At 48.3% G+C, this 16,958-nt stretch overlaps 1 protein-coding gene across 3 annotated transcripts in view; it reads left to right on the plus strand.

Moving 5' to 3' along the window:
* The window catches only part of LOC134958607 (fibulin-2-like), a 74,850-nt gene that overhangs the window by 40,610 nt on the left and 17,282 nt on the right, over window positions 1–16,958 (plus strand). For all 3 annotated transcript variants that reach the window (XM_063941314.1, XM_063941316.1, XM_063941315.1), the window contains exon 4: window positions 11,811–11,940. In XM_063941314.1, the coding sequence (XP_063797384.1) occupies window positions 11,811–11,940 (130 nt within the window). The remainder of the gene's footprint in view (window positions 1–11,810; window positions 11,941–16,958) is intronic.

Consider the following 16,958-nt stretch of genomic DNA (forward strand, 5'->3'; position numbering starts at 1 on the left):
TGGAAAAAAAATTGAGATGTTTTAGGGTTCTAAATTGAACATGTAAAATAACAATCTCTGATAGGTTGGTGTTAGCTGCGCCGATATTAATCTTGTACGCCATACTTCATAGATGGCAGACTGTGGGCTACAGCAGCACATTGGCGGTAATTCAGACCTGATCGCTCGCTAGCAGTTTTTTGCAGCGCTGCGATCAGATAGTCGCCGCCCATAGGGGAGTGTATTTTATCTTTGCAAGTGTGCGATCGCCTGTGTAGCCAAGCGGTACAAACAAATCTTGTGCAGTCTCTGCGCAGCCCAGGACTTACTCAGCCGCTGCGATCACTGCAGCCTGTCCGGGACCGGAATTGACGTCAGGAACCCTCCCTGCAAACACCTGGACACGCCTGCGTTTTTCCAACCACTCCCTGAAAATGGTCAGTTGCCACCCACACACTCCTTCTTCCTGTCAATCTCCCTACGAACGGCCGTGCAAATGGATTCTTTGCACAAACCCATCGCTGAGCGGGGATCAGCTTTGTTCCCGTGCGACGCGCCTGTGCATTGCGGTGCATAGTTCTGACCCGATCAGGTCTGAATTACCCCCCAGTGTACCTTCTCACGTCACGGTGTAGCGCGCCTCTGAGCGCCTTATCTTATACATGCGCCTGGGCCACCTCTGCCCGCCATACAGTGAGGGTCCATCTAGCTCTAATAATGCCATGGGCAGTGCTGGGTGCACCAAAATGTATGTGCCCACTGGCTCCAGTGCTGTAAATCTGATCTACTGCCACCAAATATGTAGACCTAAATATCAGATTGTGTCTTAAAGGTGTCGCTGATTTTATCAAATAAATGGGGTTTTATTGACCTTTTATTTCATTGGAAAATAATGAATAATTTTTTTGATAGTGGAGTGCGCTTCTGTGCAGACTCCATGTTGGCTCCTGAGGAGAGGCTTCATTCCCTTACCAAGATGGCCGCCAAGGTTAGTGTTGCGCATTTGCGGTGCCATCTGGCCACTGTGTAAGAGCGACATGGTGGATAACAGTCGTCTCCTACTTAGCGCCTTAGAGACCTGACTTATTACATGCGTTCCCGCTGTTCCAGTATCCTGCAACGCAACCTGCTTATAATACTGGGCTGTCTGTAGTGACAAGGCATTCCGCTGGTGTGTGCAATACATAACTCTGCCATACCAATGTACCACACACATTTCTAGCAATTTTTACAATGTTTTCTGCCTTGTCTGTAAGTTTTGCTTTATGTCATGCAGTACTGACCTTCAGCCTGAAGGTGTCACTGTTCTACAAGTACCATCTGATTGATGGCCGAAGAGGTTCAGCCTAACCTCAAACAAGGTGTGGTGATGCCTCCTTCAGCGAGGTTCACTGTGCAAATTTATCAGCTGGGCACGAAATACACAGTGTGCCATGGTCATGCCTCTTCATAGACATGACATTTCTCGTCAGCTGAACCAAAGCTCCTGGGAATGAAGCCTAGAAACTAGTGACCTCACTGAGGTTTGAGGCACACAGTGGAGCCAGTGGAAGGAGCAGTTTTGTGGGGTGAACTAATTCATGTGACTGCAACCGTGCCTCACACCTCATTGATGTCAGTACTTCCTGGGTCATATTCCCCATTGCATACGTCTGTATTTGAGACAATGGGTTCTCTTTAGATCCAGACCACACGGGAGTCAAATAGGTTTCACACTTTCTGTGGATTTTTCTATGTATAACATAAATCAATGGATGCATTTTTGGGGACAAAGGCAAACAATGGGCCGTGTATGAGATGTAAGTAGGCTGTTTATAAAGGATTTATTTCTTCATAAAACTTGTGGAAAGGTCAACACAGATCTCAGCTAGGGAAACACGGAGCCTTTTATGCTGAGACTTTATTGTAAACACGACACTGAAAACACTTTAACTGTTCCCCCAATTCATTTATGTTTATACCGAAGGCATGAAGACCGCGTAATCCCTGGTCCGTGATACCACGACGGCTTTGGCCGCAATGCAGGAGTTACACGGAGGCCAAAGGAGTCACATTTACAAAATCTTAATTGTCTGTTTTTCTTGGTTGGGTTTCAGGAGTAATAAATCCCATCGCCAAGATCAGGCGTCTTACAGCTGCGATAGCCGCATGTTTGGCGAGTTTATCATTTTCATAGGTTGCAAAATAAATATCTGGGTCCTGAGAGTGAATCTACTGAATGGTCCATAAGAACAGCCACTGTATGGCGGCCAGAGGAAGGTCACGCTTACCCCTCTCTGGGGCATTCTGTAGAGGCTGCCTTAGGTTGTCCTGCACTCTCAGTGGTGCAGAAGATTAAAGGGGAGGCCTGGGGCTACATTTAGGACAGTGCAGTACTGCACCTGGGTGGGTGCAGGTGGCCCTTTTTTAGATGCAGGAGAACAGTCTTCTGACTAGGGGCCACCGCATCCCCCCATTACCAGCTGCTGGGTATAATCACCACTACCTCACTGCTTCACCTGCTGAGCTGCAGCTGCAGAACCTCCTGAGATGCCTTCAGTTGTTTGTCAGACACTTACCACAGTTCCAGTTATGATAAAACCAGGAGACATCGGGAGCTGCTGAGTCCTTATTCAGGACATATGATGAGGCCGATAATGAAGTGTGTGCAGGTCCCAGCAACGGGTGGTACTATAACCTGTGAAATGCAGGTGTAGGACATTTGAACATAGACGTTTAGGTTTATAGATGACATGTTATCCTCCATCTCTCTCTTTTTCTTAAAAGTAAGATTTTGCTATTTAAGAAAATGTATCGTAATAATATCATGTGAGATCAGTGTAAGAGGGGCTGGTGGTGGCATCAGTACAAGAGGCAGGCTGGTGGTGGTATATGTGTAACACGGGGACTGGTTGTGGTATATGTGTAATAGGGGGTCTGATGGTTTTAGTTATGTAAGAGGGGGGCTGGTGGTGGTATTATGTGTAACAGGGAGGCTGGTGGTTTTTGTGTAATAAGGGGGGTCGTGGTGGTATTTGTGTTATACAGGGGCTGGTGGTAGTATTTGTGTAAGAGGGGGCTGGTGGTGGTATCTATGTAAGAGGGGGGCTGGTGGTGGTATTTGTGTAAGAGGGGAGCTGGTGGTGGTATTTATATAATAGAGGACTGGTGGTGGTATCTGTGTAAGAGGGAGGCTGGTGGTGGTATTTGTGTAAGAGGGGGGCTGGTGGTGGTATTTGTGTAAGAGGGAGGCTGGTGGTGGTATTTGTGTAAGAGGGAGGCTGGTGGTGGTATTTGTGTAAGAGGGAGGCTGGTGGTGATATTTGTGTAAGAGGGAGGCTGGTGGTGGTATTTGTGTAAGAGGGAGGCTGGTGGTGGTATTTGTGAAAGAAGGAAACTGGTGGTGGTATTTGAGTAAGAAGGGAACTGGTGGTGGTATTTGTGTAATAGGGAGGCTGGTGGTGGTATTTGTGTAAGAGGGAGACCAGGTGGTGGTATTTGTGTAAGAGGGGGGATGGTGGTGGTATTTGTGTAAGAGGGGGGGGGCTGGTGGTGGTATTTGTGTAAGAGGGAGGCTGGTGGTGGTATTTGTGTAAGAGGGAGGGGCTGGTGGTGGTATTTGTGTAAGAGGGAGGCTGGTGGTGGTATTTGTGTAAGAGGGAGGCTGGTGGTGGTATTTTTGTAAGAGGGAGGCTGGTGGTGGTATTTGTGTAAGAGGGGAGCTGGTGGTGGTATTTATATAATAGAGGACTGGTGGTGGTATCTGTGTAAGAGGGAGGCTGGTGGTGGTATTTGTGTAAGAGGGGGGCTGGTGGTGGTATTTGTGTAAGAGGGAGGCTGGTGGTGGTATTTGTGTAAGAGGGAGGCTGGTGGTGGTATTTTTGTAAGAGGGAGGCTGGTGGTGGTATTTGTGTAAGAGGGGAGCTGGTGGTGGTATTTATATAATAGAGGACTGGTGGTGGTATCTGTGTAAGAGGGAGGCTGGTGGTGGTATTTGTGTAAGAGGGGGGCTGGTGGTGGTATTTGTGTAAGAGGGAGGTTGGTGGTGGTATTTGTGTAAGAGGGAGGCTGGTGGTGGTATTTGTGTAAGAGGGAGGCTGGTGGTGGTATTTGTGAAAGAAGGGAACTGGTGGTGGTATTTGTGTAAGAAGGGAACTGGTGGTGGTATTTGTGTAATAGGGAGTCTGGTGGTGGTATTTGTGTAAGAGGGAGACCAGGTGGTGGTATTTGTGTAAGAGGGGGGATGGTGGTGGTATTTGTGTAAGAAGGGAACTGGTGGTGGTATTTGTGTAAGAGGGGGGCTGGTGGTATTTGTGTAAGAGAGAGGCTGGTGGTGGTATATGTGTAAGAGGGAGGCTGGTGGTATTTGTGTAAGAGGGAGGCTGGTGGTGGTATTTGTGTAAGAGGGAGGCTGGTGGTGGTATTTGTGTAAGGGGGAGGCAGGTGGTGGTATTTGTGTAAGGGGGAGGCTGGCTGTGGTACTTGTGTAAGAAGTGGGCTGGTGGTGGTATTTGTGTAATAAGGAGGGTCGTGGGGGTATTTGTGTAAGAGGGGGCTGGTGGTGGTATTTGTGTAAGAAGGGAACTGGTGGTGGTAATTGTGAAATAGGGAGGCTGGTAGTGGTATTTGTGTAATAGGGAGGCTGGTGGTGGTATTTGTGTAAGAGGGAGGCTGGTGGTGGTATATGTGAAAGAAGGGAACTGGTGGTGGGATTTGTGTAATAGGCTGGTCGTGATATTTGTGTAAAAGGGGGGCTGGTGGTGGTATTTGTGTAAGAGGGGGGCTGGTGGTGATATTTGTGTAAGAGGGGGGCTGGTGTTGGTATTTGTGTAAGAGGGAGGCAGGTGGTGGTATTTGTGAAAGAAGGGAACTGGTGGTGGTATTTGTGTAAAAGGGAGGCTGGTGGTGGTATTTGTGTAAGAAGGGAACTGGTGGTGGTATTTGTGTAAGAAGGGAACTTGTGGTGGCATCTGTGTAAGAGGGAGGCTGGTGGTGGTATGTTGTGTAATAGGCAGGCTGGTGGTAGTATTTGTGTAAGAGGGAGGCTGATGGTGGTTTTTGTGTAAGAAGGGAACTGGTGGTGGTATTTGTGTAAGAGGGAGGCTGGTGGTGGTATTTGTGTAAGAGGGAGGCTGGTGGTGGTATTTGTGTAAGAGGGGGGCTGGTGGTGGTATTTGTGTAAGAGGGGGCTGGTGGTGGTATTTGTGTAAGAAGGGAACTGGTGGTGGTATTTGCGTAAGAGGGAGGCTGGTGGTGGTAACAGCACAGTAGGGAGCTGGTGGTGGTATATGTGTAAGAGGGGGGCTGGTGGTGGTAACAGTACAATCGGGAGCTGGTGGTGGTATATGTGTAAGAGGGAGGCTGGTGGTGGTAACAGTACAATAGGGAGCTGGTGGTGGTATATGTGTAAGAGGGAGGCTGTTGGTGGTAACATTACAATAGGGAGCTGGTGGTGGTATATGTGTAAGAGGGGTGCTGGTAATGGTAATAGAACAATAGGGAGCTGGTGGTGGTATATGTGTAAGAGGGGTTGGTAATGGTAACAGTACAATAGGGGGCTGGTGATGGTATATGTGTAAGAGGGGAGCTGTTGGTGGTATATGTGTAAGAGGGAGGCTGGTAATGGTAACAGTACAATAGGAGGCTGGTGGTGGTATATGTGTAAGAGGGGGGTTGGTAATGGTAACAGTACAATAGGGGGCTGGTGATGGTATATGTGTAAGAGGGGGGTTGGTAATGGTAACAGTACAATAGGGAGCTGGTGGTGGTATATGTGTAAGAGGGGGACTGGTAATGGTAACAGTACAATAGGAGGCTGGTGGTGGTATATGTGTAAGAGGGGGGTTGGTAATGGTAACAGTACAATAGGGGGCTGGTGATGGTATATGTGTAAGAGGGGGGCTGTTGGTGGTATGTTTACTAAGGGGGGTGTGTGGGGGTATTGGTGTAATAAGGGGGGGGTATTTGTGTATGAAGTAACAGTACAATACAGTACAGGAGGGGCCCTGGTGATGGTATATGTGTAAGAGGGGGGCTGGTGGTGGTATGTTTAATAAGGGTGGTGGTGGTTTTGGTGTAATAGGCAGAGCCGGCCTTAGGCATAGGCAAACTAGGCAATTGCCTAGGGCATTTGATATGCCTAGGGGCATCAGCAGCTTCTGCTGATTAAAATGATATGCGGCATGCCTATATTCTGTGTGAAGCATTTCATATGCAGATACAGTCACAGTCTCACACAGTATATAGGCATGCTGCATATCAGTTTAATCAGCAGAAGCTGCTTGTGCATCCTAGCCACATAGCAATGCAAATAAGATGCATTTTCATTAGAAAAAGGTGCCAGACGTTAGCATTGAGGCAAGATTTATGAGGACACATCTGCATCCAAGCAGAGGCAGAGGTCACAGTGTTAGTGGCAGTGTGATTGCTGTGTGCATGTGAGTGGGTTGGTTGTGCAGTAGTGTTCGGAATATGTGTAAGGAGCATTATGTGTGTCATGTAAAAATGCATTAATAATGTGCAACATATGTGTAAGGGGCACTATGCCTGTCATTATGTGTATAAGGGCATTAATAATGTGCGACATATGTGTAAAAGTGTACAACTGTATGTGTGTCATTATGTGTATAGGGGCACTAATAATGTGCAGCAAATGTGTAGGGGGCACTATGTGTGTCATTATGTGTATAAGGGCATTAATAATGTACGGCATATGTGTAAGGGACATTATGTGTGTCATTATGTGTATAGGGGCACTAATAATGTGCAGCAAATGTGTATGGGGCACTATGTGTAAAAGGGCATTAATAAAGGTTGTCATAATGTGTAAGGCGCATTATGTTTATAAGGACATTAATAATGTGTCTCATGTGTAAGGGGCATTACTGTGTGGAATTATGTGTATAAATGCATTACTAATGTGTGGCATTATGTGTATAAGGTGCTCTACTATGTGGTATTGCGTATAGAAAGGGCACTACTGTGTCGTCTAATGTAAATAAAGAGTAATAGAGCGTGGTGTAATGTGAATAAGGAGCAATTCAGTGTGATGTAATGTGAATAAGGGACACTACTGTGAGGAGTAACGTTTATAAGGTAAAGTGATACTACTGTGGGGGTAATATGAATTATGGACACTATCACATGATCAAATGTGAATGAAATTGCAGTACTGTGTGGCGTAATTGGAATTGGGGTTACTATTGTGTGGCCATGCCCCTTGCCAGAAAAAACACACCCCTTTTTGGGCTGTACATCAAATGTGCGAACTGTTCCTATTTAAAATATGGGGGGTACAAACACCAAAATAAGGACTGCTATGGGTGAGGGGTGATGGTGCTGGGAAAGAGGTGCAAGGTCAGAGGCGGAACCAGCGGTGCTGCTAGGGGGCACCAGCCAAAATCTTGCCTAGGGCATCATATTGGTTAGGGCCGGCTCTGATAATAGGGGTTGGTGGTGGTATGTGTAATAAGGGGGGGGGGGTATTTGTGTATGAAGTAACAGTACAATACAGTACAATAGGGAGCTGGTGGTGGTATATGTGTAAGAGGGGGGCTGGTAATGGTAACAGTACAATAGGGGGCTGGTGGTGGTATACATGTAAGAGGGGGGCTGATAATGGTAACAGAACAATAGGGGGCTGGTGGTGGTATATATGTAAGAGGGGGGCTGATAATGGTAACAGTACAATAGGGAGCTGGTGGTGGTATATGTGTAAGAGGGGGGCTGGTAATGGTAACAGTACAATAGGGAGCTGGTGGTGGTATATGAGTAAGAGGGGGCTGGTAATGGTAATAGTATAATAGGGGGCTGGTGGTGGTATATATGTAAGAGGGGGGCTGATAATGGTAACAGTACAATAGGGAGCTGGTGGCGGTATATGTGTAAGAGGGGGGCTGGTAATGGTAACAGTACAATAGGGAGCTGGTGGTGGTATATGTGTAAGAGGGGGCTGGTAATGGTAACAGTATAATAGGGGGCTGGTGGTGGTATATATGTAAGAGGGGGGCTGGTAATGGTAACAGTACAATAGGGAGCTGTTGGTGGTATATGTGTAAGAGGGGGCTGGTAATGGTAACAGTACAATAGGGAGCTGGTGGTGGTATATGTGTAAGAGGGGGCTGGTAATGGTAACAGTACAATAGGGAGCTGGTGGTGGTATATGTGTAAGAGGGGGCTGGTAATGGTAACAGTATAATAGGGGGCTGGTGGTGATATATATGTAAGAGGGGGGCTGATAATGGTAACAGTACAATAGGGAGCTGGTGGTGGTATATGTGTAAGAGGGGGGCAGGTAATGGTATCAGTACAATAGGGGGCTGGTGGTGGTATATATGTAAGAGGGGGGCTGGTGATTGTGTAATAAGGGGGGATGGTGGTATTTGTGTAATAGGGAGCTGGTGATGGTATATGTGTAAGAGGGGGGCTGTTGGTGGTATGTTTAATAAGGGTGGTGGTGGGGGTATTGGTGTAATAAGGGGGGGGGGGGTATTTGTGTATGAAGTAACAGTACAATACAGTACAGGAGGGGCCCTGGTGATGGTATATGTGTAAGAGGGGGGCTGGTGGTGGTATGTTTAATAAGGGTGGTGGTGGTTTTGGTGTAATAGGGGTTGGTGGTGGTATGTGTAATAAGGGGGTGATGGTGGTTTTGGTGTAATAGGGGTTGGTGGTGGTATGTGTAATAAGGGGGGGGGTATTTGTGTATGAAGTAACAGTACAATACAGTACAATAGGGGCCCTGGTGGTGGTGGGGGGATAGTATTGGTATTAGTGCATATAGGGGACTGGTGGTGGCATTAGTACAAAGAGGGAAGCTTATTTTGGTATTTCCGCCTCCTGGTCCTCGGCGCCTCTGTCACCTCAGCGGTGGGGAGAAAGTTTCCGCCTATGTAGGGAAAATTCTGTGCCCCCTCCCGCAAAGCAGGATGAGCCCCCAACAATGCGCCACCTTCCTCTCTCACTTTAACTAAATTAATTCCCAGGGGTAAATTTACTAAGATTCGTATTTTCCAGATTCAGGTCAAAGTTCAATCACGAATGACATCGAAAGTGTAAAACTGCAACTTTTTGAATTGATTACGACTAATTTACTAAGCTGTCGTATTCGGGTTTTTCTTTTGTTCCGATGTCGATGTCATTCGTGGTTTTTTTTCTATTTTTACGGCAGTGATTAGCAAAACACTGCCGACTTTTTTTACAATCAATCTCGGCCGGATCTGTGTGATCCGTGCTGGGGTTTATTTTTTATTTTTTTTTAATTAAACACTGTAAAATAATAAAAAAAAATGCGTGGGGTCCCCCCTCCTAAGCATAACCAGCCTCGGGCTCTTTGAGCCGATCCTGGTTGCAAAAATATGTGGAAAAAAATGACAGGGGTTCCCCCATATTTAAGCAACCAGCATCGGGCTCTGCGCCTGGTCCTGGTCCCAAAAATACGGGGGACAAAAAGAGTAGGGGTCCCCCGTATTTTTAAAACCAGCACCGGGCTCCACTAGCTGGACAGATAATGCCACAGCCGGGGGTCACTTTTATATAGTGCCCTGCGGCCGTGGCATCAAAAATCCAACTAGTCACTCCTGGCCGGGGTACCCTGGGGGAGTGGGGACCCCTTCAATCAAGGGGTCCCCCCCCCCAGCCATTGGGTGAAGCCCGAGGCTGTCCCCCCCCCATCCAATGGGCTGCGGATGGGGAGGCTGATAGCCTTTGTTGTAAAAGAAAAGATATTGTTTTTAGTAGCAGTACTACAAGGCCCAGCAAGCCTCCCCCGCATGCTGGTACTTGGAGAACCACAAGTACCAGCATGCGACGGAAAAACGGGCCCGCTGGTACCTGTAGTACTACTACTAAAAAAATACCCAAAAAAAGACAAGACATACACACCGTGAAAGTATAATTTTATTACATACATACACACATACATACATACTTACCTTAAGTTCCCACGCAGGTCGGTCCTCTTCTCCAGTAGAATCCAAGGGGTACCTGTTGAAGAAATTATACTCACGAGATCCAGGGGTCCAGGCTCCTCGGGAAATCCAGGGGTAATCCACGTACTTGCATAAAATAAGAAAACGGAAAGCCGAGCCACGAACTGAAAGGGGCCCCATGTTTTCACATGGGACTCCTTTCCACGAATGCCAGAAACCCACTCTGACTGATGTCTAAGTGGGTTTCTTCAGCCAATCAGGGAGTGCCACGTTGTAGCACTCTCCTGATCGGCTGTGTGCTCCTGTCCTCACTGACAGGCAGCACACGGCAGTGTTACAATGTAGCGCCTATGCGCTACATTGTAACCAATGATGGGAACTTTCTGCCCTGCGGTTGACCTAAAGTGACGTCACCGCTGAGCAGAAAGTTCCCAGCATTGGTTACAATGTAGCGCATAGGCGCTACATTGTAACACTGCCGTGTGCCGCCTGTCACTCAGTACAGGAGCACACAGCCGATCAGGAGAGTGCTACAACGTGGCACTCCCTGATTGGCTGAAGAAACCCACTTAGACATCAGTCAGAGTGGGTTTCTGGCATTCGTGGAAAGGAGTCCCATGTGAAAACATGGGGCCCCTTTCAGTTCGTGGCTCGGCTTTCCGTTTTCTTATTTTATGCAAGTACGTGGATTACCCCTGGATTTCCCGAGGAGCCTGGACCCCTGGATCTCGTGAGTATAATTTCTTCAACAGGTACCCCTTGGATTCTACTGGAGAAGAGGACCGACCTGCGTGGGAACTTAAGGTAAGTATGTATGTATGTGTGTATGTATGTAATAAAATTATACTTTCACGGTGTGTGTGTCTTGTCTTTTTTTGGGTATTTTTTTAGTAGTAGTACTACAGGTACCAGCGGGCCCGTTTTTCCGTCGCATGCTGGTACTTGTGGTTCTCCAAGTACCAGCATGCGGGGGAGGCTTGCTGGGCCTTGTAGTACTGCTACTAAAAACAATATCTTTTCTTTTACAACAAAGGCTATCAGCCTCCCCATCCGCAGCCCATTGGATGGGGGGGGACAGCCTCGGGCTTCACCCCTGGCCCTTGGGTGGCTGGGGGGGGGGACCCCTTGATTGAAGGGGTCCCCACTCCCCCAGGGTACCCCGGCCAGGAGTGACTAGTTGGATTTTTGATGCCACGGCCGCAGGGCACTATATAAAAGTGACCCCCGGCTGTGGCATTATCTGTCCAGCTAGTGGAGCCCGGTGCTGGTTTTAAAAATACGGGGGACCCCTACTCTTTTTGTCCCCCGTATTTTTGGGACCAGGACCAGGCGCAGAGCCCGATGCTGGTTGCTTAAATATGGGGGAACCCCTGTCATTTTTTTCCCCATATTTCTGCAACCAGGATCGGCTCAAAGAGCCCGAGGCTGGTTATGCTTAGGAGGGGGGACCCCACGCAATTTTTTTTAATAAAATAACAACTTTCCCACCCCTTCCCACTGATATACATGCACGGATCTCATGGATCCCTGCATGCATCTCAAATCACGGAAAAAAAAAGTAGGTCTGTTTTTTTTTTAGCACTTTTTTACGAGTTGTAATTTTTCACGGCAGTGTTTGTTTGTTTTTTGCTTTGCACTTCTTAGTAAATGACCGAGATTCATACTTAAACAGCCGCGTTTTGACCGATGGTGTATTCATTCGTAATTTTTTACTTGGACTTGCAAAAAATTACGAATGCCCTCATCTCTGCCGTGATTAGTGTTTAGTAAATTACCGAGATGACACTTTGATGAAAAAACGGCATCTCGGTCAAAATCGGGAGCTTAGTAAATTTCCCCCCCAGTGTGTTCACTTTCTGCGCTTTTGGGTGTGAATGAGCCCTAATTAACTATAATGATTATTTTATTGATGATGTGTTTCAGCTTGGCAGAGAAGCAATGCTGCATCTCTTACGTGCGGGAGAATACCTGTATCGCTGGGATGATTGCGGCTAAAGAGGACGGAATCTGCCTGCCGACGGAGCATGAGAACTGCGAGAGGTCGCACTTCAAGGTGAAGAGAGTTTACTTTCCAGGTTCCAGACTCTCCGCATTATACACTAACAAGAAACGATCGGTCTCTTAAGGCGCTGCTCTCCATTCGTTCAGCAGCTGTTCCTAATGATATTTTGTGAGGATTATATAAGAAAAACAAGCAACAAACTCCAGATTAAGGGGGACATTTACTAAGCAGTGATAAGAGCGGAGAAGTGAGCCAGTGGAAAAGTTGCCCCATCAACCATCAGCAGCTCTGTATCCAGGGCCGGCGCCACCATTAGGCAGCTTTAGGCAGCTGCCTACGGGCGCCAGCCACTGGAGGGCGGCACGCTCCCATTGAATCTGTTTTATTATATTTGGCTAAGCTGGTCTTGCAGCGGCCGCGGCGCGGGTCCAGCCAGCCGCAGCCGCCGCTATTTGTCACCCGTCCCTCACCACCGGCAGTGCTGACACCCATCAGTTGTGCTGCTGACTGTCCTGTGGGGTGTTGGGCACAAGGGGGCAGTGTGAGGTAGGGGAAGGAGGACAGCAGCGCAGTGGCAGCAGAGAGCCCTGCGTGCAACCCAGTACCAGCAGTAGAGGAGTAGGGGAATACTGACCAGGAGCAGTGGTGACAGGAGGAGCCCAATCTCTGGGGACGCTGGGCTGCTGCAGCACTGCTGGAGGGATACACGCAGTATTGTAAATGAGGCCACGCCCCTTTAACTTAGGTCACGCCCCCTTTCCCACCCGTGGACGGCACAAGGGAGATAACAGGGTACGGTCCGGATGTCACCAAGTCCAGGTGACGCCTCTGACCAGGAGAACACCATCATGAGAACACCTCCATCGGGGAATGGGTTTCAGAGAAGACTCCAAGGTATGGCTCATCAGCGTATACCTGAGTAAGTAATCACAGTTGACTTAGGGCTCTAGTATCAGGAAGAACCAGGTGGTGGCACCCCCTCCCTTAGGTGACAAAATCTGCAGCAATGTGTGGCACATGGATATGCCGTGGCATAACTACAGAAGGTGCAGGGGATGCAACTGCTTTGGTGCCCAGCCGGCAAGCAATCCCACTGCACCCCTTTTGGGGAAGAAAAAAAAAATTTTTTTTTTAAAATTAGTACTGCCGCGCATCGAATTTGGTGCCCAGCAGATTACTTCCTGGAAGGGAGGGTGGGTGGCAGGGTGCAGAGCTAACCTCAATGTGTGAGAGAACCCAGAAGCATACAGTATCTGCAGTAGCCACCGCACTGCGCAGCTGACAGACACATCGTGTTTAGACAGTGGCACACAGAATCACTGACAGTGAGCCCCCCTTTCCCCTACCATCCGTCCCGTCTGTCTGTCTATGCTCTGGTGTTCTGTCTATGCCACCCCACGTCCATCTATACCCCCCCCCCCACCACCACCACCGTCTGTCTATGCCCGGCCTATCATCCATCTATGCCCACATATGGTTCTTTGTCTATGTCCCCCATGTCCATCTATCCATCTATGCCAGCCCCCCGTCCGTCTGTTCATCTATCCATCTATGCCCCCATGGGGTGCTCTGTCCATCTGGGCCCACCTTTTCCATCTATCCATCTGTGCCCCTATATGGTGCTCTGTCCATCCGTTTATGCCCCCCATGTCCGTCTATGACCCATATGGTGCTCTGTCCATCCGTCTACACCCCCCATCCGTCTATCCATCTATGCCCCCATATGGTGCTCTGTCCATCCGTCTACACCCCCCATCCGTCTATCCATCTATGCCCCCATATGGTGCTCTGTCCGTCCATTCATCTGTCCGTCTATGCCTCCCCTGTCCATCCGTCTGTCTATGCCCCTGTCTGTCTGTCCATGCCCTATATGGTGCTCTGTCTGTCCGTCCATGCCCCTGTCTGTTCGTATATGCTTCACCCCCCCAGTCCTGTGCTGTAGTCAGGTAGTGTCTCCCCTGCTCACTCCTCCTCCCTCTCCCTCCCTCCCTCTCTCTCTCTCTCTCTCTCCCTCTCTTGTGCCTCTTTCTCTTTCTGACACTGTCCCTCCCTCACTTTCTTCCTGACTCTCTCTGACACTGGGGGTCATTCCGAGTTGATCGCTACCTGCCGTTGTTCGCAGCGCTGCGATCAGTCTAAAAAACGGCTTTTCTGCCCATGCGTATGCACCGCAATGCGGATGCGCGGCGTACGGGTACAAAGGCCTTTGTTGTTTTGCACAGGTTCTAGCGAAGTTTTCAGTCGCACTGACGTCCGCAAGAAGATTGACAGGAAGGGGGCGTTTCTGGGTGTCAACTGACCTTTTTCAGGGAGTGTTTGCAAAAACGCAGACGTGTCTGAAAAAACGCAGGCGTGGCTGGACGTTCGCTGGGCGGGTGTATGACATCAAATCCGGACACGAATAGGCTGAAGTGATCGCAAACGCTGAGTAGGTTCAGAGCTACTCTGAAACTGCACAAACTGTTTTTGCAGAACTTGGCTGCACATGCGTTCACACTTCTGCTAAGCTAAAATACACTCCCCAGTGTGCGGCGGCATAGCGTTTGCACGGCTGCTAAAACTAGCCAGCGAGCGATCAACTTGGAATGACCCCCCCACTGTCTCTCTCTCCCTGACACTGTCTCTCTTCCTCTCTCTCTCTCTCTCTCTCTCTCTCTCTCTCCCTCCCTGACACAGTCTCTCACCGACTCCCTGTCTCTACCTCTTTCTCTCCCTGAAACTCACTCTCTCTTACCTATTTCTCTCTCCCTCCCTCCATGATACTATCTCTCACTCCTGCTCGCACTCCCCCCTTTCTCTCTCTGTCTCTCAGATGCCATCTCTCTCTCCCCTCTCAACACTTTCTCTATTTCTCCCTGACACCCTCTCTCTCTAACTCCTCTCTCTCCTTCCCTCTTTTTTCATGAAATCCTCTCTTTCTAGCTCCTCTCTCTCCTTATCTCCCCGACACCCTCTTTGTCTCACTCCCCTCTCTCTCTCCTAAGGGGCAGTGCAGTGACAATGACGGGGAGGGAACGGGGGCTTTCAGGTTTTTGCAATGGGGCCCACTAACAGCAACATGACTCCGCTATAAAATGCACAGGAACACAATAATCCCTGCTATCATAGTCATAAGGAGTTATGCACAGTGACAGCACTGATCCCTGCCACATAGTCATAGAGATGTATGCACGGGGATAGCACTGACTCCTGACACCATAGTCCTAGATATGTATCCATAGAGACCAGGGCAGCTTTAGATAGTTGCATATGGTGCGGGGATCTGGGGGGTTCCCCACTGTTTCACCTGAAGGGCTGAAAAGAGGGTATTGGGGGGGGGGGGGGGGGGGGGGGGTGTGTGTGTGTGTGTGTGTGTGTGTGTGTGTGTGTGTGTGTGTGTGTGTGTGTGTGTGTGTGTGTGTGTGTGTGTGTGTGTGTGTGTGTGTGTGTGTGTGTGTGTGTGTGTGTGAAGGGGGGAGTAGGCTGAAGTTTTGCCTAGGGTGCCAAGAAACCTTGCACCAGCCCTGTCTGTATCATTTTATAGTATGCAAATTATAGATGTTACTTCAGTGCTGATTGGTTGCCATGGGCAACTTCTCACTGGCTCACTTCTCCGCTCTTATCACTGCTTAGTAAATGTCCCCCTAAACCTAATTATTATTATTATTATTATCATTATTATCATCATCATCATAATGTAACAGTTTGTTGGCCAAAGCCAATTCACCCCTAAACACAAGTAACTTCCAGTTCATGGGTAGGGATCATTATACCTCACGCTGGCTGTCTCTATAGATGTATATCATCCCGATGACAGCCCGGCCTATTACCAGCTCGATACTGTCACCGTACTTGGGGCCTAATTCAGACCTAACCGCAACAGCAAAATCTTTCTCTAATGGACAAAACCATGTGCACTGCAGGTGAGGCAGATGTAACATGTGCAGAGCGTTAGATTTGGGTGGGTTATATTGTTTCTGTGCAGGGTAAACACTGGCTGCTTAATTTTTACACTGCAATTTAGATTTCAGTATGGACACACCCCACCCAAATCTAACTCTCTCTCTACATGTTGTATCTGGCCCACCTGCAGTGCACATGGGGGGTCATTCAGAGTTGATCGCTCGCTAGCTACTTTTTGCAGCGCTGCGATCAGATAGTTGCTGCCCATAGGGGAGTGTATTTTCACTTTGCAAGTGTGCGATCGTATGTGCAGCCGAGCGGTACAAAAAAACTTTGCCGTTTCTGAGTTGCCCAGGACTTACTCAGCCGCTGCGATCACTTCAACCTGTCCAGGACCGGAATGGACGTCAGACACCCGCCCTGCAAACGCTTGGACACGCCTGCATTTTTCCAACACTCTCAGAAAACGGTCAGTTGACACTCACAGATGCCCTCTTCTTGTCAATCTCCTTGCGATCGGCTGTGCGAATGGATTCTTCGTTAAATCCATCGCTCAGCAACGATCCGCTTTGTACCCGTACGACGTGCCTGCGCATTGCGGTGCATACGCATGCGCAGTTTTGCCAATTTTTGACCTGATCGCAGCGCTGCGAAAAACGGCGATCAGGTCGGAATGACCCCCATGGTTTTGCTCATTAGATAAAAAGTTTACTGTTGCGATCAGGTCTGAATTAGGCCCAGTGTATGGTATTTACTTACCTTGTAAATTGTAATAACAATACAAACAGTAAATTAATTCCTACTTATCCTATATAATGTGTGCAACGGTGACACCTGCTGGCCATTTTGGATTATGCACTATCTAAGGTTTTTGAGCAAATCCACGTCTTAGCCTATTATTATTATTATTATTATTATTATTATTATTAGCATCATCATTATAATTATTTTTGTATTTTTTTTAATCTATCTTCCATACATCTTATAATTGAGAGCGTCTGTTTGTTTGTCTGATTGAGATAAGCTCTGAAACCACTGAACCAATTGCGATGCGTTTTTCACCATTGTGTAGATAGTTTTCCCAGGCAGGTTTTGGCTAAGTATCATCACGATCGGCCCTCAGAGGGCTGTGGGTGGGCCTTAAAAGGGAGGGGTCCCCTGCACTTCTCTCGGCAAGTCAGCAGCGA

The sequence above is a fragment of the Pseudophryne corroboree genome, chromosome 9 (assembly GCF_028390025.1).
Source record: "Pseudophryne corroboree isolate aPseCor3 chromosome 9, aPseCor3.hap2, whole genome shotgun sequence".
Lineage (NCBI taxonomy): Eukaryota > Metazoa > Chordata > Amphibia > Anura > Myobatrachidae > Pseudophryne > Pseudophryne corroboree.